This window comes from Scyliorhinus torazame, chromosome 6 (genome assembly GCF_047496885.1).
Source record: "Scyliorhinus torazame isolate Kashiwa2021f chromosome 6, sScyTor2.1, whole genome shotgun sequence".
Classification (NCBI taxonomy): Eukaryota; Metazoa; Chordata; class Chondrichthyes; order Carcharhiniformes; family Scyliorhinidae; genus Scyliorhinus; species Scyliorhinus torazame.
This window is the reverse complement of record NC_092712.1, coordinates 290,198,584-290,219,935: the sequence shown is the minus strand read 5'-3', so window position 1 is coordinate 290,219,935 and position 21,352 is coordinate 290,198,584. Positions and strand designations below refer to the sequence as shown.

General features: G+C 49.4%; 1 protein-coding gene across 1 annotated transcript in view; it reads left to right on the top strand.

Moving 5' to 3' along the window:
* Positions 1-21,352, top strand: part of LOC140425489 (collagen alpha-6(VI) chain-like) — a 198,060-nt gene that overhangs the window by 62,668 nt on the left and 114,040 nt on the right. Inside the window, exons 9-13 of the mRNA XM_072509810.1 lie at positions 2,524-3,099; positions 4,989-5,555; positions 11,934-12,289; positions 16,343-16,421; positions 17,771-17,916. Of these exons, the coding sequence (XP_072365911.1) occupies positions 2,524-3,099; positions 4,989-5,555; positions 11,934-12,289; positions 16,343-16,421; positions 17,771-17,916 (1,724 nt within the window). The remainder of the gene's footprint in view (positions 1-2,523; positions 3,100-4,988; positions 5,556-11,933; positions 12,290-16,342; positions 16,422-17,770; positions 17,917-21,352) is intronic.

The window sequence follows — 21,352 nt, the reverse complement described above, 5'->3', positions numbered from 1 at the left end:
TTATGGTCACTTGTCCCAAAGTGATCCCTCACTAGCACTTCTGTCACTTGCCCGTCCTTATTTCCCAAGACGAGGTCAAGTTTTGCCCCCCCTCTAGTCGGTCCATCCACATACTGAATGAGAAATTCCTCCTGAATACACTCAACAAATTTCCCTCCATCCAAGCCCCTAATGCTATGGCTGTCCCAGTAAATGTTGGGAAAGTTAAAGTCCCCTACTACTACCACCCTATTATTCTTGCAGCTATCTGTAATCTCCTTACATATTTGCTCCTCAATTTCCCGCTGACTATTTGGGGGCCTGTAGTACAGTCCTATCAAGGTGATCTCTCCCTTCTTATTTTTCAGTTCCACCCATATAGACTCAGTGGGCGAACCCTCGGATATATCCCCTCTAAGTACTGCCGTGATGTTCTCCCTAATCAAAAACGCCACTCCCCCTCCTCTCTTACCTCCTGTTCTATCCTTTCTATAGCATCTGTACCCCGGAAAATTGAGCTGCCAGTCCTGCCCCTCCCTTAGCCATGTTTCAGTCATAGCTATAATATCCCAGTCCCATGTGCCCATCCATGCCCTGAGTTCATCCGCTTTGCCCGTCAGGCCCCTTGCATTGAAATAAATGCAGTTTAATGTAGACTTTCCTTGCTCTCTGCCCTGCTTTCTCTGGTCATGCTTTACACACTCTCCCTACCTGCCTTTTGTTTCCGTCCCCACTGACTTCCTACATCGGTTCCCATCCCCCTGCCACATTAGTTTAAACCCTCCCCAACTGCACTAGCAAACACACCCCCGAGAACATTGGTTCCGGTCCCACCCAGATGCAGACCGTCCGATTTATACAGGTCCCACCTCCCCCAGAACCGGTTCCAATGTCCCAGGAATTTGAAACCCTCCCTCTTGCACTATCTCTCAAGCCACGTATTCATCCTAGCTATCCTTTTATTCCTACCCTGACTATCACATGGCACTGGTAGCAATCCTGAGATTACTACCTTTGAGGTCCTACTTTTTAGTTTAACTCCTAACTCCCTAAATTCAGCTTGTAGGACCTCATCCCGTTTTTTACCTATATCGTTGGTGCCTATATGCACCACGACAGCTGGCTGTTCACCCTCCCCCTCCAGAATGCCCTGCAGCCGCTCCGAGACATCCTTGACCCTTGCACCAGGGAGGCAACATACCAACCTGGATTCTCGTTTGCGTCCGCAGAAACGCCTGTCTATTCCCCTTACAATTGAATCCCCTATCACTATCGCTCTGCCACTCTTTTTCCCGCCCTTCTGTGCAGCAGAGCCAGCCACGGTGCCATGAACCTGGCCGCTGCCACCTTCCCCTGGTGAGCCATCTCCCCCAACAGTTTCCAAAATGGTAAATCTGTTTTGGAGGGAGATGACCGCAGGGGATCCCTGCACTGCCTTCCTACTCTTCCTCTGTCTGTTGGTCACCCATTCCCTATCTGCCTCAGTAATTTTAATCTGCGGTGTGACCAACTCACTGAATGTGCTATCCACAACTTCCTCAGCATCCCAAGTGAATGCATCCGCAGCTCCAGAGCCGTCAAGCGGTCTAACAGGAGCTGCAGTTGGACACACTTCTTGCAGATGAAGGAGTCAGGGACACCAGAAGGGTCCCTGACTTGCCACATCTCACAAGAGGAACATGACACGGGTCTGAGCTCTCCTGCCATGACTTAAACCTGAAGTTAAATTTGAACTACACTACACAGCTAAGACTTCTGACTCCTTTCTCGTGCAATCTGATGCTAAATTCTCACGGTCAGGGGAAAATAATGGGCGGGAATCTCTGTTGCCTGACGCTGATATCGTAATCGGCGATCGGGCGGAGAATCCACTCCGACGCCAAATCGGGGCCGGCGCTGGTTTGATGTCAGTCTGCCATGTTCTGCCCCCCTTGGAAGTGGTGTAATCATGTCACACGCCGCACGCCGTTGCAATGGCGTTGGCGCATCTTTGGCATGCCCTCCCGCGATGCTCCGCCCCCGATGGACTGCGTTCCCGACCACGTGGGGGATGTGTGGTCTCAGCGGTCAGGAACCCGGCGTGGCGGCTGCGGACTGTGTCCAGCGCCGCCACATTCGGCCGGGATCCATACAGCTGACCGAGGGGGATCCCGCGGGAGCTGGGGGTAACGGTGGGGGGTGGCCAGGGGGTTGCATGTGGGGTCGTGGATGGCAGGTCCCCGCACGGCCGGCGCCATGTTGTACGGCGTGACGGCTGCAGGTCACCGCCATGCGCATGCGCAGCCAGGGACCCAGCCATTCTCAGGTCGTTTTCGGCACAGGAGTTTCACCTGGTGCCGCTGCTAGCCCCTCACCGGTCCCGGAATCGGTGAGAGTTCGGCAACAATCTTTGGGTCGTAAAACGCCTGCGAATTCTCCGTTCGAGCCGGCACTTAGCTGCTGAAATGGATAATCCAGCCCAATTTGTTTCAGCTGTAGGATGCGAGTCACCTGCATTATGTAAAGATAGAGCAATAATTCTACCACTGTTCTTTCTCCCTCTAGCCTGCTTGAGAACGGAAGTAGCAGATATTGTTTTTGTAATCGATGGATCAGGCAGCATACAGCATTATGATTTTGAGAATATGAAGAAATTCATGATGACGTTGGTGAACAGTTCGGCCGTGTCCCCTAACAATGTTCGATTCGGAGCCATTCTGTACGATAGCGCACCCAACATCCAATTCCAGCTAAATCAATTTGAGAGTAAATATGAGGTCCGCGAAGCTATCGCTCGACTGCAGATGAGGGGAGGGCCCACCTACACTGCGCGTGCTCTTGAGCAGGCCAAAGAACTTTTAGCGCCAGAGAAAGGGGGTCGGGGGACAGCAGGGGTTTCGCAGTTTGTCATTGTGATTACTGATGGAGAAGCCACAGATTGGCCAGAAGTACAAGGGGCAGCGGAAGACATCAGAGTGGATGGAGTGACCATCTTTGCTGTGGGAGTAGCTGGAGCCAATGAGAACGAGCTCGAGGCAATTGGAGGCTCAAAGGAAAACTACTTTTATGTTCAAGACTTTGATGCCTTGAAGAACATCACTAAGGATATCTCGCAGCTGGTTTGTGTGAAGACAAATCCAGGTAAAGGAATATTTGTGACCTTGCAATGAGCCAAAATCGCAAATGTGAGTGTGGTATAATGAAGTTAAAGGCCTGATAGAGCTGTGCAGTTTAGATTGATTGGGGATGGGGAATGGGTGGCATAGCCTCACTCCATTTTGATTTCTGACAGATTGTAGCATGTCTATCACCCAGTCAGAAGTGACGTTTAAAAAGGGATAGATCATCTTCTGGAGTCAAGGGGAGGAACGCAGGGCATGGGCACCATTTGACATCCGGGATTGGGGTTGTCAACCAGATATTTTACTCTGAATCAGACAACATCCATTCATCCATTTCAAACATACATTGTATATTAGGGTGACCATCTGATTTATCAGAGAATTGATGGGGATAGCAGTGGCTCCATTGAGCTTTATAATTGTACTAGGGCTCCATTTGTCCTCTTGTCACTTGTATTCCAGATTGGGGTATGCAGGAGGAAACACAGGCACAATGTAGGCTTCAGGGGATCTGCATCCAGTATTACAGGGAGTGAACCAAATGTGATTAACCACTTCAAGTACCACTGACTTCAATGCAAAACAGTAAACGTTCTATGCTTCAAATTTGAAGAGATAGGACTCAAATTCCAGCATAAAAATATGTATTTAGGATACAATTTTAAACTGCAATAATGAATGGGGTGTACACTATCTGACATAGTCAAGAGAGTGCCAAGTTCAGTCCTGTTTCAATAAAACCCAACCCAGTTCTGAAGGAGTGCCGTATTGGACTCAAAACGTTACCTCTTTTTTTTCTCTCTCTCCACAGATGCTGGCAGACCAGCCATGTTTTTCCAGTACTTGCCACTTTTATTTCAGTGCTGAGCCCCCTGGCTGAGATAAAAGTGGACTGTCACAATATACCCACAGTGGGAAAACATTGCTCAAAACCACAGCTGCTGAATGCTGTGTACTGAACTATGCTCCTGGGTATATGGGTGTCCAGTTGGGCAGCATTGGGCATGAGCTGTTATGCCACCCATGGGCGACTAATATCTGTCATCACTTGTTGCTTGACCTGAACGGGGAATGTATGATTGAGTGACAGAGACATCAATTCTCACAATGTCCATGCTTATCCCAGGCAGTTGCCTCGGCAGCCAGATGTGGACAGTTCAAGCAGCTGTTTGCACTTCCTGAACGTGTAACTCTGTGTTATTAAGTCCTTTCAGATAACCTTGCCACCTTCATTCACAGACCGTGCCTTACTGACCACAAGTATTCACCTGCTGTGTTGGTAAAACTGATGGTACTTCAGGGCTGTTGAGCTTGCCAAAGCTGAAGATAGTTTGCTTTTTTTTGTCTTCGCTTTTACTCTCTGTTATTATCAGGCAGGTGCTGGTCATTTTCTGTGAGTAATGGCACTGGAGCATTTAGAAAGAGTAGAAAGTGGAGAGATGGAGGATGAATATTCCCTCTTTTTAAAAAATTTAGAGTACCCCAATTAAGGGGCAATTTAGCGTGGTCAATCCACCTGACCTGCACATCTTTGGGTTGTCGGGGTGAAACCCATGCATACACGAGGAGAATGTGCAAACTCCACACGGACAGTGACCCAGGGCCGGGATTAGAACCGGGGTCCTCAGCGCTGAAGGCAGCAGTGCTAACCACTGTGCCACGTGCCAACCCTGAATATTCCCTCTTTATAAGTATTTAAATAAATGTCTTGTTACAGCAGGCATCATGAATCGTGGCCAAATAATGTTGACACCAACACACCCATTGTAAGTGGCAGAAACTATATTCTAAAAGGGGGCCTTAATCCAATCAAAAGTGGATCACCTACACAAGGGAGAAGATTGGGGGAAGAAATAAATGAGCTAAATTATACAGAGCTTTAGTTGATTATTTTTTTCCCTTCATTAGAATGTCAACTTCAACAAGCAGACATTGTTTTCCTAGTCGACGGATCTGAGAGCATAGTGGCCGATGACTTCAACTACACAAAGTCTTTCATGATACATATGGTTGACCTTTTCAACGTCGGCCCGAATCAGATCCAGTTTGGCCTGGCCCAGTTCAGTACATCTTTTCGAAAAGAATTTGACGTGAAGGATTTCTCAGTGAAGAAACCATTGGTGGTCAAGATTGAAGATATGGTGCAACTGAATCAAGGAACCAGTATTGGACCAGCGCTGACCAATGTAGCTAGCCTGTTCACGAGAGAGGCAGGTAGTCGGAAAGCTTCTGGAGTGCCCCAGTTTCTGCTTGTGATCACGGACGGGAGATCGATGGAGAGTGTTGTTTCCCCAGCCGACAACCTGCGAGACAAGGGCATTCATATTTTGACTGTGGGAGTAGGGAAGGCGGATCTGAACCAACTTCTGCAAATCTCAGGCTCGCAAGAAAGAATCTATTATATTGAAGGTTTTCGAGACTTGCCCAAAATTAAACAAAGGATCGTCCGCAGCATCTGTGATCCACCAGCTTCAGGTGAGTGAAGAGTTTCTTACTTGGCCGTTGCTTCTTACTGGAGACTCTATAATGGCCTTCAGAATTACAGAAAGGTGTCTCCGATGTAGTCATTTTGCAATGACATGTGTGATCTCAGCCTGGTATGCTACTGTTGTGGTTACTGGACTATTAATACAGGGAACCCGAGTTTGAATACTATCATGACAAAATGCATTGTACTTCAAAAATATAAAGATGGCCTTAGTAAAAAATGACGTATTGAAGCTTTTGTAAGCACCCAAATGGCTATTAATTTCCTTTCGGGAAGGAAACTTGTCATCCTTACCCAGTTTGGACCACAAATTTGCCTTTAATTCCCCCCATACTGATGTGGTTGATTCTCAGATGCTATATGCAGTGGCATAGACTGGAATCTCATCCTTCAGTATATTTCTGGGACATTCTGGTTGGATTTTACGGCTCCAATATTGCAGAAGATCCTGTTTGCCGTAAAATACCGTGTGTATTTCCATCATTGTTTTCAATGGCCTCACACCCCTCACCCCCCTCCCTATGTGTGGAATCACCTCCAGCCCCACAATTCTCCGAGATATCTGTGCTTCTTTAATTCTGGCCCTTGGCTTAATGGCTCAGATCTTTCAGGCAGCCCCGAGCAATCCCATTCCGGGATTCTGGAAGGTGAGTTGGAAGAAAGGGTGCGGGAAGCAGTGGGGATCAACAATTTTGGAAGAGGAAAGAGGGTGGTGAATATTGGCTTGAGGGCGAGGAGGGGAATGGCGGTGAATATTTTTGGGACGGGGTATGAATATTGTCAGGAACAATCTCTGGCTCCTGTCCGGCCAATGTTGGAGGACTCCACATTGCAGGGAATGTGAGGGGGAGGGGGGAGTGAGCATTGTTCAGGGTGAGGGGAAGGTGGGCATTGTTGAATGGGGGTGGAGCGAACATTGATGGCGGGGGGGGCGGTAATGGGGTGAACATTGTTGGGGATGCTGAGCTGTATCAGGGAGATACTGAGCAGTGTGGGTATTGCTGGGGGTGCTGCAGTGCTTTGACACTCCTGCTGACTTACTTTGGGCTGCATTCCTGAGAGGTTTTACCATTAAGAATAGGGTAAGTAAACAGCAAAGAACCCAAGTCTGCGTGAAAATGGCCATCTCTTCCCACTATCATGGTGAACCATGCAGAAGTTCATGCAGGATAACACCAGTTTAAACATCCTACGTGAGTACTTTGTATGTGTGGATCTATTCCAGGGCCCCAGATCTTAGGATCCTGAGGTGCATCAGCAACGTAAGTTGAGTCATTTGTCACTCCCTATGTTGGAAGATACAAGCCAATAAAATAAAATAGTGGCTGTGGTAGTATGCATTAGGGGTCATGTGGGACTGTGAAGCCGTGATGTCATTGGCTGACAGATCCCAGGTCCTGGTTGGCTGTTGATCTCTAGCTCCGCCCTGAAGGCGGAGTATAAGAACCAGGAGTTCTCCCCCGCAGGCCAGTCTGTTGCTGAACTACGGGGAACAAGTCACGCTTAATAAAGCCTCATCGACTTCATCTCTATTCGCCTCTCGTGAGTCTTTGTGCGCTACAATTTATTAAGCGTGCTTAAAGGACTATGGAGCTCAGGATCGTCCCGGAATGCCTGAGGATCAGCCCCCACGCAGTGAACTCAGCAGCAGTTTTAAACACTGGCAGACTTGTTTCGAAGCCTACCTCAGAACGGCCCCCGGCCGGGTCACAGAAGACCAGAAACTACAGGTCCTGCACTCGAGGGTAAGCCCGGAAATTTACCCTCTCATAGAAGACGCAGAGGATTTCCAGACGGCGTTCGCAGCACTAAAGAGCATCTATGTTCGCCCAGTGAACCAGATCTACGCACGCTACCAACTCCCAATGAGACGGCAAAGTCCCGGAGAATCGCTAGACGAATTCTACGCCGCGCTGCTAATTTTGGGACGGGCCTGCAGCTGCCCGCCGGTAAACGCGATTGAACACACGGACATGTTAATTCGCGATGCTTTTGTGGCAGGTATGAACTCTCCCCAAATCCGCCAAAGACTTTTTGAAAAAGAGTCGCTAGGACTCTCAGAGGCACGGGCCCTTGCAGCCTCCCTAGATGTGGCCGCGCGAAACACCTGCGCCTACGGCCCCGACCGCGCGGCAGCCCCTTGGGCTCAGTGGACCCCCGTCGTGACAAACCCCCCCCCCCCCCCCCCACAGGCTTGCGCGGTTCAGATGCCAAGTCGTCCCGGGGGGGCCCGCTGCTTTTTCTGCGGCCAGGCGAAACACCCCCGGCAGCGCTGCCCGGCCCGCGCAGCGATTTGCAAGAGCTGCGGGAAAAAGGGCCATTTCGTGGCTGTGTGCCGGTCCCGGGGGGTCGCCGCTGTCCCCAGAGAAGAAGGAGTCCTGCGCGTTTCAAATGCTCCCCAACCCCCCCAGCACCCCATGTGCGACCCGCAGGCGCAGCCATTTTGGTTCCCGGCCACCGCTGTCCCCGGAGAAGAAGGAGTCCTGCACGTTTCAAACGCTCCCCAACCCCCCCAGCGCCCCATGTGCGACCCGCAGGCGCAGCCATTTTGGGTCCCGGCCACCACGAGGGGAGGAGGGGCGCCGCCATCTTGGGACACCCCAGCCCTGTGCGACGCATGGGGGCGGCCATTTTGTCCACCCCCGCCGCCATCTTGGGACCCCCCAGCCATGTGCGATGCATGGGGGCGGCCATTTTGTTCACCCCCGCCGCCATCTTGGACGGCAACAATGGACCCCAGCATCGACGGCTCCACGGGGTTCGAGGAAGACGCTGAAGCACTACGACCACGTCTGGCCTCAATGACGCTGGACCAAGCACGGCCCCGGACGCTCCAGACGACAACAACAACGGTGCTGATCAACGGGCACGAGACACCATGCCTGGTCGACTCCGGGAGCACAGAAAGCTTCATCCACCCCGACACGGTAAGACGCTGTTTTTTGACCATCCGTCCCAGTGCGCAAAAGATTTCCCTAGCTGCAGGATCCCACTCCATACAGATCAAAGGCTTCTGCATAGTGACCCTAACGGTGCAAGGGAGGGAGTTTAAAAACTACAGGCTCTACGTCCTTCCCCAACTCTGCGCGCCCACATTACTGGGATTAGACTTCCAGTGCAACCTGCAGAGCCTAACTTTCCAATTCGGCAGCCCAATACCCCCACTCACTATCTGCGGCCTCGCAACCCTCAAGGTTGAGCCCCCATCCTTGTTTGCAAACCTCACCCCGGATTGCAAACCCGTCGCCACTAGGAGCAGACGGTACAGCGCCCAGGACCGGACATTTATTCGGTCCGAAGTCCAGCGGCTACTGAAGGAAGGCATAATCCAGGCCAGCAATAGTCCCTGGAGAGCACAGGTGGTAGTAGTAAAGACAGGGGAGAAGCAAAGGATGGTCTAGACTATAGCCAGACCATCAACAGGCACACACAGCTAGATGCGTATCTTCTCCCCCGCATATCCGACATGGTCAATCGGATTGCCCAATATAAGGTCTTCTCCACCGTGGACCTCAAGTCCGCCTACCACCAGCTCCCCATCCGCCCAAGTGACCGCAAGTACACAGCCTTCGAGGCAGACGGGCGATTATACCACTTCCTAAGGGTCCCATTTGGCGTCACAAACGGGGTCTCGGTCTTCCAACGAGAGATGGACCGAATGGTTGATCAACACGGGTTGCAGGCCACGTTCCCGTATCTCGACAACGTAACCATCTGCGGCCACGATCAGCAGGACCACGACGCCAACCTCCAAAAATTCCTCCAGACCGCTAAAGCCTTGAACCTCACATACAACGAGGACAAGTGCGTTTTTAGCACAAACCGGCTAGCCATCTTGGGATATGTAGTGCGCAATGGGATAATAGGCCCCGACCCCGAACGTATGCGCCCCCTCATGGAATTTCCCCTCCCTCACTGCTCCAAAGCCCTAAAACGCTGCCTGGGGTTCTTTTCATATTACACCCAGTGGGTCCCCCAGTACGCAGACAAGGCCCGCCCCCTAATACAGACCACGACCTTCCCCCTGTCGACAGAGGCTTGCCAGGCCTTCAGCCGCATCAAAGCGGATATCGCAAAGGCCACGATGCGCGCCATCGAGTCCCTCCCCTTCCAGGTCGAGAGCGACGCCTCCGATGTAGCTCTAGCGGCCACCCTTAACCAAGCGGGCAGACCCGTGGCCTTTTTCTCCCGAACCCTCCACGCCTCAGAAATCCGCCACTCCTCAGTGGAAAAGGAAGCCCAAGCCATAGTGGAAGCTGTGCGACATTGGAGGCATTACCTGGCCGGCAGGAGATTCACTCTCCTCACTGACCAGCGGTCAGTAGCCTTCATGTTCGATAATGCACAGCGGGGCAAAATTAAAAATGACAAGATCTTAAGGTGGAGGATTGAGCTCTCCACCTTCAACTATGAGATCTTGTACCGTCCCGGAAAGCTGAACGAGCCGTCCGATGCCTTATCGCGTGGCACATGTGCCAACGCACAAATTAACCGTCTCCAAACCCTCCACGAGGACCTCTGCCACCCGTGGGTCACTCGGTTCTACCATTTTATAAAGTCCCGCAACACTCCCCTACTCCGTGGAGGAGGTCCGTACAGTCACAAGGAGCTGCCACATCTGCGCAGAGTGCAAACCGCATTTTTTCAGGCCGGATAGTGCGCACCTGATCAAGGCCTCCCGTCCCTTTGAACGCCTCAGTCTGGATTTCAAAGGGCCCCTCCCCTCCACCGACCGCAACACATACTTCCTGAACATGGTGGACGAGTACTCCCGTTTCCCCTTGGCCATCCCCTGCCCTGACATGACAGCGGCCACAGTCATTAAAGCCCTTAACACCATATTCACACTGTTCGGTTGCCCCGCATACGTCCATAGCGACAGGGGCTCCTCCTTCATGAGTGACGAGCTGCGCCAGTTCCTGCTCAGCAAGGGTATAGCCTCGAGCAGGACGACCAGCTACAACCCCCGGGGGAACGGGCAAGTAGAGAGGGAGAACGGCACGGTCTGGAAGACCGTCCTACTGTCCCTACGGTCCAGGGATCTCCCAGTTTCACGGTGGCAGGAGATCCTCCCGGACGCTCTCCACTCCATCCGGTCGCTGCTGTGTACCACCACTAACCAAACGCCGCATGAGCGCCTCCTTGTCTTCCCCAGGAAGTCCTCCTCTGGAACGTCGCTGCCGACCTGGCTGGCGGCCCCAGGACCCATCTTGCTCCGGAAACATGTGCGGGCGCACAAGTCGGACCCGTTGGTCGAGAGGGTTCACCTCCTCCACGCGAACCCGCAGTACGCCTACGTGGAGTACCCCGACGGCCGACAGGACACGGTCTCCCTGCGAGATCTGGCGCCCGCCGGCAACACGCACACCCCCTCGACACCAATCACCCCCTCCCTGCCACCGGCGCACCCCGCGACCGCCCCCTTCCCGGGAGGATCGGTCCTCCTCCCAGGTCCTCCCAGAAGTGAAACTGAAGCAGAAACCGTAAAGCTCCCGGAGACGACAACACTGGAACAAGCACCACCACCACCGGGGCTGAGGCGATCGACAAGGACGACCAGACCGCCCGACCGACTCGTGGCATCGGTGTAACACTAGAATGTTGTGGACTTTAACGAGAATTTTTTTTCCTTTTTCCCTCTTACCAATACTGTAAATAGTTCAAAACAAAAAACCCTGTACATAGCCCAGTGTAGGGCACTGTGATGACATGCAAAAGTTTTTTTCCTCCCAGGACCAGCCTTGTAAACCCCTACCACCATGCGAAGCACCACCCCGCCGGGTTCATTTTTAACAAGGGGTGAATGTGGTAGTATGCATTAGGGGTCATGTGGGACTGTGAAGCCGTGATGTCATTGGCTGACAGATCCCGGGTCCTGGTTGGCTGTTGATCTCTAGCTCCGCCCTGAAGGCGGAGTATAAGAACCAGGAGTTCTCCCCCGCAGGCCAGTCTGTTGCTGAACTGCGGGGAACAAGTCACGCTTAATAAAACCTCATCGACTTCATCTCTATTCGTCGCTCGTGAGTCTTTGGGCGCTACAGTGGCTTTGCCAGCAATGCTTCATTACCCATCACTTTCTAGAAATCATTTTTGATGAATAGAAAGATATTTTAGCAAGGGGAGCAATCAAGGGGCAGTAAATGGAGGGGGAAAAGTTGTGACAGCCAAATTACAGATGTTGGATCTGGAACGGGCAATTTCGCTGCTTGCATATGTTAGTGATACAAAAGAACACTGTGCAGCAATTGGTAATATAATTGTAATGTAAGACCCACGTGGGATTATTCTCCAAGTGGGAGAAATGATGGTTTGGTGAGCTGCTGATGGGACTGTCAGAATTAGACGAGCTCCTTCTTCTCTTCCAGGATGTACTGTTGATGTTGCTGTGGGAGTGGACCTCCCCAGTCAGATACACTTCCCCAATGCACTGGCCGGTCAGCTGAAACTGCAGACACAGCTGGATAGCATAATCCGGAGAATGATGGATATACACAACATCAGCTGTATGGCAGGCCGCAGTCTCAACGTCAGGGTGGGATTTCACATCGCCAATAGCGTCGGAAGTACACGCTTTGAGTCAAATTTTGAAAACTACAATCCAGACGTCGTGCGGAATTTGAAAGCGTTTTTGCGGCCGGCCGTCGACCAAATCAGCTTAACTGACAATTATCTGTTGTCGTTTTCAAACAAATTTGCGGAGGAGTCAGGCACAAATGTGAAGGTAACATCTGACAAATCAGCAGAAAAGCTGAACGACAATGTCTTTTGTGGGGAAAGTTGCCAGTAATTGCCATTAGAACCGTAGAACCATAGGAAAGTTATGATGCAGAAATAAACCACTCAGCCCATCGTGTCTGCCAAAAAAAGAGGAAAAAAGAAATTTGCCGCTCATTTTAATCCCATTTTCCAGCACCTGACCCATAGTCTTACAGGTTACATACAGCACCTCAGATTCAGATCTGGGTACATTTTAAATGAATTGAGCGTTCCAGCCTCAATCACCAATTTAGGCAGTGAACGCCAGACACTCACCACTCTCTGGGTGAAAAAGATTTTCCTCATGTCCCCTCCAATCCTCCCACCAATCTCACCTTAAATCTACGCCGCCTGGTAATTGACCCCTCAGCTAAGGGAAGACAAGTCTTTCCTGTCTACTCTGTCTGGGCCCCTCATAATTTTGTACACCTCAATTAGGTCACCCTCAGCCTCCTCTGTTCTGAGGAAAACAACCCCGACCTATCCAATCTTTCGTTATAGCTGAAATTTTCAAGCCCTGGCGACATTGTTGTAAATCCCCTCTGCACTTTCTCCAGAGCAATTTTGGCCTTCCTGTAATGTGGGGACCAGAACTGTACACACAACTCCAGCTGTTTTCTAACCAGCATTTTATACATCATGATATCTCTGCATTTGTACTCAATACCTCGCCCAATATGGGTGGATTGGGGCAGCACGGTAGCATTGTGGATAGCGCAATTGCTTTACAGCTCCAGGGTCCCAGGTTCGATTCCGGCTTGGGTCACTGTCTGTGCGGAGTCTGCACATCCTCCCCGTGTGTGCGTGGGTTTCCTCCGGGTGCACCGTTTCCCTCCCACAGTCCAAAGATGTGCAGGTTAGGTGGATTGGCCATGATAAATTGCCCTTAGTGTGTCCAAAATTGCCCTTAATGTTGGGTGGGGTTACTGGGTTATGGGGATAGGGTGGAGGTGTTGACCTTGGGTAGGGTGCTCTTTCCAAGAGCCAGTGCAGACCCGATGGGCCGAATGGCCTCCTTCTGCACTGTAAATTCTATGATAATAAAGGAAAGCATTCCATATGCTTTCTTGACCAGCTTGTCCACCTGTCCTGCCATCTTCAAGGACCTATGCACATGCTCCCCAAGTCTCCCACTTCCTCAACCTCAATATCTTCTCATTTACTGAACATTCCCTTGCTTTGTTTGGCCTCCGTGAATGCATTACCTCACACTTTTCCGGATTGAATTCCATTTGCCACTCTTCTGCCCACTCAATCAAACCATTGATATCATTTGAGATTTGGCAGCTATCCTCCTCACTACACGGCCAATCTTTGAGTCATCTGCAAATTTCCCAATCGTGCGACCCACATTTATGTCTAAATTACTTTTATATACAACAAACAGCTAGGGCCCCAATACTGAACCTTGTGGAACACCACTGGAAACTACTTTCCATTGGCAAAAACATCCATTGACCATTACCCTTTATTTCCTGACACTGACCAAATTTCAGATCCAACTTGCCACCTTACCCTGTATCCATGCGATTTCACTTTTCTGACCAGTCTGCCATGTGGGACCTTCTCAGCTACCATATTGAAATCCATGTAGACAATGTCCACTACACTACCCTTATCAATCCTCCTTGTTACTTCCTCAAAAAAGTCTATTAAGTTAGTAAGACACAAACTTCCCCTAACAAAACCATACTGACTATCCCTATCGAGCGGCATGGGGACATAGTGCTTAACACTGCCTCACAGTGCTGTGTTCAATTCCGACCTTGGGTGATAGTCTGTGTGGAGTTTGTATGTTCCCCCCATGTCTCCATGGGTTTCCTACGGGTGCTTCAGTTTCCTCCCACAGTCCAAAGGTGGATTGGCCATGCTAAATTTGCCCTTAGTGAGTCCAAAGGTTACTTGGGGTTACGGGGATAGAGCGGGCAAATGGGCCCGGAAGGACGCTCTTTCAGAGAGTCGGTGCAGAATCGATGGGCTGAATGGCCTCTTTCAGCACTGCAGTGATTATATGATTCTAATCTGGGCCCTTCTAAGTGTCAGTTTATCCTATCTCTCAGAATTGCTTCCACTGAAATCAAGCTGAGGGCCTATGATTTTCTGGCCTGTCCTTTGCACCTTTCATTGACCTTATATGACTTTGGCATAAACTATAGTTATTGGTATTAGGTGATATCGGCTCAGAACAACATCCGGGTTACAACATGGGGGCTATTCAACTCATGGTGTCTATGCTTGCTCTTTGCTAGAGAGATGCAGAGCTAATTTCACGGCCTCGCCCTGCATAGCACCAGACATTTAACTTAAGATCCATTCACTCATGGAACCCATGCTTTCATAGCTTCCTAATTCTGCTATGTCATTTCACTGTACATTACTGGAATATTTTCCACCTGTATGTCCCTTCCTTCCCCCTCTCTTGTTTGTCACTGTGATCTCCTCAACCTGCATAGTTCTGTGACCTACTCCGTTTGTATGTCACAGAGTGACATCTCCATGTGATATCCACTATCTGACTATCTGTATGTCCCTGTGATCTTTTGAATGTCCTCGTAATCACATTTCCCAGCATGCCTTTGTGATCTTTTACCTGTATTCTGTGTAATCTCCTGTGCTTTTCCCTGTAATCCCCTCTATTTTTATGGTGCTGTTGTCTCTTCTGCCATCGCAATCTGGGGGGAACCTATCTTCCTCTGCGTGGGCCCGCTGTGTGGCTCCACCATGTCGGCAGCGCCCGCGCCGAGGTGGGCCGCCATGCGCATAAATGGACCTACTTGCGGCCGCCGTGCGCATGCACGGCCGGGTGGTCTGAACAGCAGGGCCCCGCCGGCAGCCAGAACGGCGGGACGCATGCCAGGGCTCTGCTAGCCCCCTGGAAAACGGAGAATCACCCTGGACTTTCGAGGAAAAAGTCCAGAGTGTTTCTCGCCCATTTTCTAGTGGGCGTGGGGACTTAGTCCCGGTCCATTTGTTTGTCTTTTCTTTCTGATTCTTATCAGAATACTAATTCTGATAGAATTAGTATTTGTCTACTGCTCTGAGAAATATCAGGTTTTATTGTGGCGATACAATAATATCCTGTATAGATAAACTGCTGATCAAATTACTTTCCAAAAATAATTGCCTTAACAAGCTCCATGCCAAGTGACATTTGTTCCTTTTTCATAGTTTGCTGCATAGCATAGGTCTCTCTCTCTCTCTCTCTCTCTCGACGACATTGTTACATATAAAATGGCTTACTCCAGCCATTTTACAAGTAATTTCAATTGTCTCATGACCTCAAAATGTTGACATTACCAAACCTTATCAAAGTTGTATTTTATATTCTTTAGCCTTGTTCCAACCCTTACAACTTAATGAATCAAGATAATATTTTGAACCTTCTGTTTGAAATATTTTTGAAGTGGAAGTACTATCTAGTGCGGCACAGTTAAAAGAGACCATGATTAACATGTACATTGTAGGACTAAAAATCTGTGACCAGTATACTTTGGATTCATCATTATCTTCATCCCCTTCATCATTTTGATGACCCTGCCTTTTCATTCCAGGCAGTTCACTGCATAATGATATTTCAAATCACACTTGAAGCACCTATTCACTTTTCCATAGGCGTTCCTGGTATTAGTTTGCCCTTTACTTTTCTTCTAATTTTGTCTTCTATTGTAATAGTCAGATCTGCTAAAAGTGCTTTCACCCTCCTTATGCCTGATTTTAATCCTTTTGTTATATTGATACCTATGCCCTTTATCTGGAATATTTGGAAATCTGCCAATTGTTAAGTGTTAATTGTTAACTCTTTGTGTAACTGCCACATGTTTCATTTATCCCTTGAAGCTGGACATGAGCTTTCCTCAGTCTGCTATTGCTCGTGGTGTCAGAAGCCCTACCATGATTTAAATGCACCTAAAGATAATGAATTCTACAGCACTCTGCTATCACAGAACTTCCTCCATTGAAAGCTGTGGAACTTTCCAATCTGTTGCTCCTAATGTTTCTTTTAACTCTCTCTTTCCAGGTGATTGTGATGTTTACGAATGGAGTAGAGGATAGCATGGATAAACTCAAGGAAGCATCAAAAAGACTCCGGCTTAATGGTAACTAACTGGGGTTTATCTGTCATCCTGTTTTGAAGATGCTGGGGAATATTGATAGCACTGAATGTTGGCACCGAGCAGTAGCATTTAACGAGAAACATTCAGGAATTAATATTTCCATTGGGTTTTAACAACTACATCTGCAACAGATGTTGATTTTGGTTTAGGTATGATATCAGGCATCCTGCCTCAGTTTTATAGAACCCTAGGACATTTAGAACAAAGAGATTCCATTGTAATCACAGAAACAAAGTTATGAGAAACATTTGTATCCATTTCCGTCACCATGACAGGACTTTAATGGAACAGTTTGCTGGACACTGGGATTTTAAATCATTCATATGTATCTCATGCTATGCCATTCTTTCCATAACAGTGAAAAGCTTGAGGTTTTAATGATGAGTTTCTTGAAGGACTGCACCTTCTGGAATGTTTGTGTTTATGGTTCCTTTAGTTTGGTCCGTCTGCGTGGGTTTCCTCCGGGTGCTTCGGTTTCCTCCCACAAGTCCCGAAAGACCTGCTGTTAGGTAATTTGGACAGTCTGAATTCTCCCTCAGTGTACCCAAACAGGCGCCGGAATGTGGCGACGAGGGGCTGTTCACAGTAACTTCATTGCAGTGTTAATGTAAGCCTTCTTGTGACAATAAAGATTATTTTTATTATACATTGCACAGGAAAAGTTACTTTTAAAATACGTTACTGAGTGGGCAAGAACTAATCCATGTTGCTTTTTATTCTCAACCCAAATATTATCCAATGGCTGCATGATAATTAAGCCTGGGTTTATATATAAATGCCTCAATAAAAATATTTAAAGAGAAAGATTATTAAAACTGGGTGAGAAAATGATTTTACTGCACAGAAATGGTGTAGGCTATTGGGAAACGCACGTGGAGGGAAGGAAACAGAAAGACGGAAAGAGGTGGAACTCCTCTAAAATGCTGTTGTCCAAATCATAACGAGGGACAAGTGAACAGAGGAAAATCTGCCAATGGAATACATGGGCCGGGGGATAGGCAAAGCTCAGCCAATCGGCCTTCAGGGTAATTTTGTGGACAGTGAATACAAACAATCTAAGTATCATTGCGATGTGAGATCTACAGTTGAGAGCAAAATAATTGTTGACCCATTAAACTTATGAAAGGGCAGGCTATATGGTTCATATCACGTGGCCATCAACTGCTGGAACCGAAATGAGAATGAATGAATCATGAACAACAGTTTAATTTTGATCATGCAATGAGTTAATAGGTACATTGCCGAGGTGCAATACACTGACCAATGACATAACATAAACCAGCCACAGCATAGTTTAACAGAGAGCGGTCAATGTTTAATTTTCAAAACAGGTATCAATGCATTGATCGTGGTTGCTCTGGAAAACACTGCAAATGTTGACAAGCTTCATGAACTGGAGTTCGGCAGAGGATTTGGCTACAGAGAGCGATTAGCCATTGGAATGCACGATATTGGAAGCGCATTACTCACAGAGATTGTAAGTGACTCTGAAAGAGAACCTCACATTAGTAAAAAGGTTTAGAAAAATGTTATCAATAACAATCCAATGATTTAGTTATTTTTTGTTCTAAACTGACATCCCTTAGATTTTTGAAGGATGATTAGGGAATTAGCTGACTGAAAGTATTGGCTACCTAAAGGTATAAGTAACTGCACAGCTAAATGTATAACTACTACAATGCCTGGTTGATCATGGTACATTAGGACATGCTTACACCCTAGAGATCTAGCATCCTCTTCACAAATAGCAAAGTTAATGTATTATTATTTATATCTTTTAAGGCATCATGGGCAAAACTTTCCCAACTGACAGGTTTGCGAGCCCGTGGGTAGAGCTAGTAAAATATCTCGGGTGGATTCCCATATGCCGCTTGGTGGTCAATTATTGACCACATGAGGGCCACTTCCAACTTAGTCTCAATTTTGAGGATGGCGGGAAGAAAAAGTTTAGGGGCAAGGGGCACGTTTAGAATGTCGCCCTGCTCAGGTCCAAGGGATGCATGCCTCCCTCAATGGTTCTCCCACCCCAACCCACCCACCCCAAGGCCTGTCTTCCTGCCTGAGTGAGGAGGGGAATTCCTGACTCCAGACAAACCATGCTCCTTGAGGCGTTAACTGGCCGCGGGGCTGCTGTGATTGGCGGGAATGTGTTTTGTGCCGACTCTTTCGTTGGGTGGGGCGGGAACTAGCGCCCCCCCCCCCCCCCCCCCCCCCACCTCCCTGGAATATCCTGTTCCATGTGTTATCAAAAATTTACTGCAAAAATGTTTCATTTGTTGAATTATTTGAATGAACTGTGCTGGATTGTTTGAGATGATAGGCACAATTCAGCGGACTGAAGCTGAAGTCTGCTGTAGGTGCTTTTAGCAGGGTATTTCGTAGCAGCTGCAGCCCCGGGAAACACCCCGCTATCCAACGCCATTTTGCTGTTTCTCTTGGCCGCGGGGAGTTTCTCTCTGCCAAGGCCACACGTAGAGGGATTTCCTGCTGGTGAGCTAAAGTTCCCTCCCCCTGCTTTTTGGATTTCCACCCCTCACCCCCAAACCTGGGGGAAGCCCCCAGGAAGCCCCCTAACTCTACTTGGCAAGGCATCAACGGGCCCAGGCCTGACCTCTCAGTGCTACCCTGGAACCCGGGCACCCTGGCAGTGCCAAGGTGGTCAGCTGCCAGGGGGAGTGCCAGCGTGCCACCCTGTCCACCTGAGGGTCTACAATGGCTAGGAGATCCCCCTCCTCCCACAGGCGCTGTTATTTTTGGTCCACGTTTGTACGGACCAGTACTACACGGCATTCTGGCGAGGTCGCCTAGGCATGGCTGGTGACTCCTGGGAGCCAGGTTAATCCGGCATCTGGGTATTTAAATGAGCCATTAGGCTCATTTGAATATTCAGATCTGGATCTCGTCCTCGCTGGGTGAGATCCAGATCACACGGGTGGAGCGATTGGCCTGGCACTTGGTGCAGAGCTCAATTTGGCGATTGTGCGCGATTCATCTGTTGCACCTGGATCCGCACTGGGCGCAGAAGAGTCGCTGAATTGCGCCCAATATTTCTTCCTATTCCATCTTTGCCATTACTGCTCATCTCGTTAGCCTACGTATTCAGAGCCTGTCTGATAACTTTGGACGGGGATGGTTATTTGGACTCATTTTACTTCTTAATCCTGAACAACTTTACCTGCCCTGGAATTGGTGTATTTTCTTCACTTTACTGGGAAGTCCATGTCATGTGTTGATCTCGCTCATCATGCTCCTATCATAAACTTCCATCCCTCCAATGCTCTAAGAATTCTGTGCTCCTCCAACTCTGAATGCTGGTCCATTCCCCAGATCTCTTCACCCCACCATTGGTGGCTGTGCCTTCAGCTGTTTGGGCCCTAAGCTCTGGAATTGTCTCCCCAAACCGCTCCATGCTCTGTCCTCCTTTAAGACCTTTCTTAAAAACTATCTTCCGACCAAGCACATGGTCACCTGGGCTCACGTCTCTTAGTTTAGTCCAGTCTCACTTTTTCAGCTGGTGGGGCTCATCTGAAGCACCTTGGAAGTTTTTAGTGTGTTTAGGGTGCTGTATAAATCCAAGTTCTTGTTGGAAATTTGGGGGCGATTCTCCAAGCCCCACGCTGGGCCGGAGAATTGCCGCAACCGCGCCACAACGCCCCGACGCCGGCGCGCGATTCTCCAAGGTGAGGAGAATCGGCGCCATTGCGCCGGCGCGTTTGGCGCGGCGCCAGCCGCGAGCCGCTGGAATTGGTGGGGCCGCTGATTCTCCAGCCCGGATGGGCTGCGCGGCCGTGCGGATAGGACAGAGTCCCGCCGGCGCCGTTCACCCCTGGTCGCTGCCGATGGGAACTCTGCGCGAACGGTTGGGGGCGCGGCCTGTGGGGGAGGGGGCTCCTTCACCAGAGGGCCCCTCCGATGGGGTCTGGCCTGCAATCAGGGCCCACCGATCGGCAGGCCGGCCTCTCCCCCCCCCCCCCCTCCCCTGGGCCTACTTCCCTGCGCGTCCGGCCCCTGAACACCGACGCCATGTTGAGTTGGAGCCGGCGCGCTAAAGAAGTCCCCCGCGCATGCGTAGGTTGGCGCGTCCCAACTGCGCATGCGCGGTCTGAACCGCTCCAGCGCCGTGCTGGCCCCCTGTGGGGGACAGAATAGGTCGTACCCGGGCCCGGTTCGCGCCGTCGTGAAACGCGACGGCGTTCACGACGGCGCGAACACTTGGGCCCCATTTGGGAGAATCCCCCCCGTTATCTTTTTACCTGTGTGAACTGATATCCCTTTGATCTGTTCAGACCGTTTAAAATATCATTTCAAATTTTTAAAAATACTTATATCAAATCTCCTCACAGAGGACATGGGGCTGAAATTCAACTTGACCTGGGATATTAGATATATGCCCCCACTCCCCCACCTTAATATTTGTTCCATTGAAGCCAGGGAATCTGAAGATTGAATAGCACATGTAACAACAGAAGATACAAAAACACTTGTTTTGTTTCCCTGCCCAAGTCGAATTTTGCCTCCTCCCCGCTCCCCCCCTCTTTTGAAGACTAACTAGCGCATGCCTCTTCATTGTTCACGCTCCTGATATTGCGAATGAGTATCAAGGCTTTTCATTGTACTGCCTCCGCAGCTTGACTGTTGTCATGATCTCAGTGGAGAAATGTAATTTTTAAAAAGAAAATTAAACTCCCAGAAAGAATTGCCACAGGGTTTCACATGTTAAACAAGGATTAAATTACGAACTTAACATTATAATTTATTTTTCTTTAAGGCTGAAAATCTCAACAGGACATTCCACTTTTATTTCCACCCATGAGTTCTCATATATTTCACCTGGGAATTTTCTTAACTTCCCAAGGTGTGCCACAACTCTCAGGAATTCATTGGCCAGGATTCTCCGATCCCGTGCGGGGCAC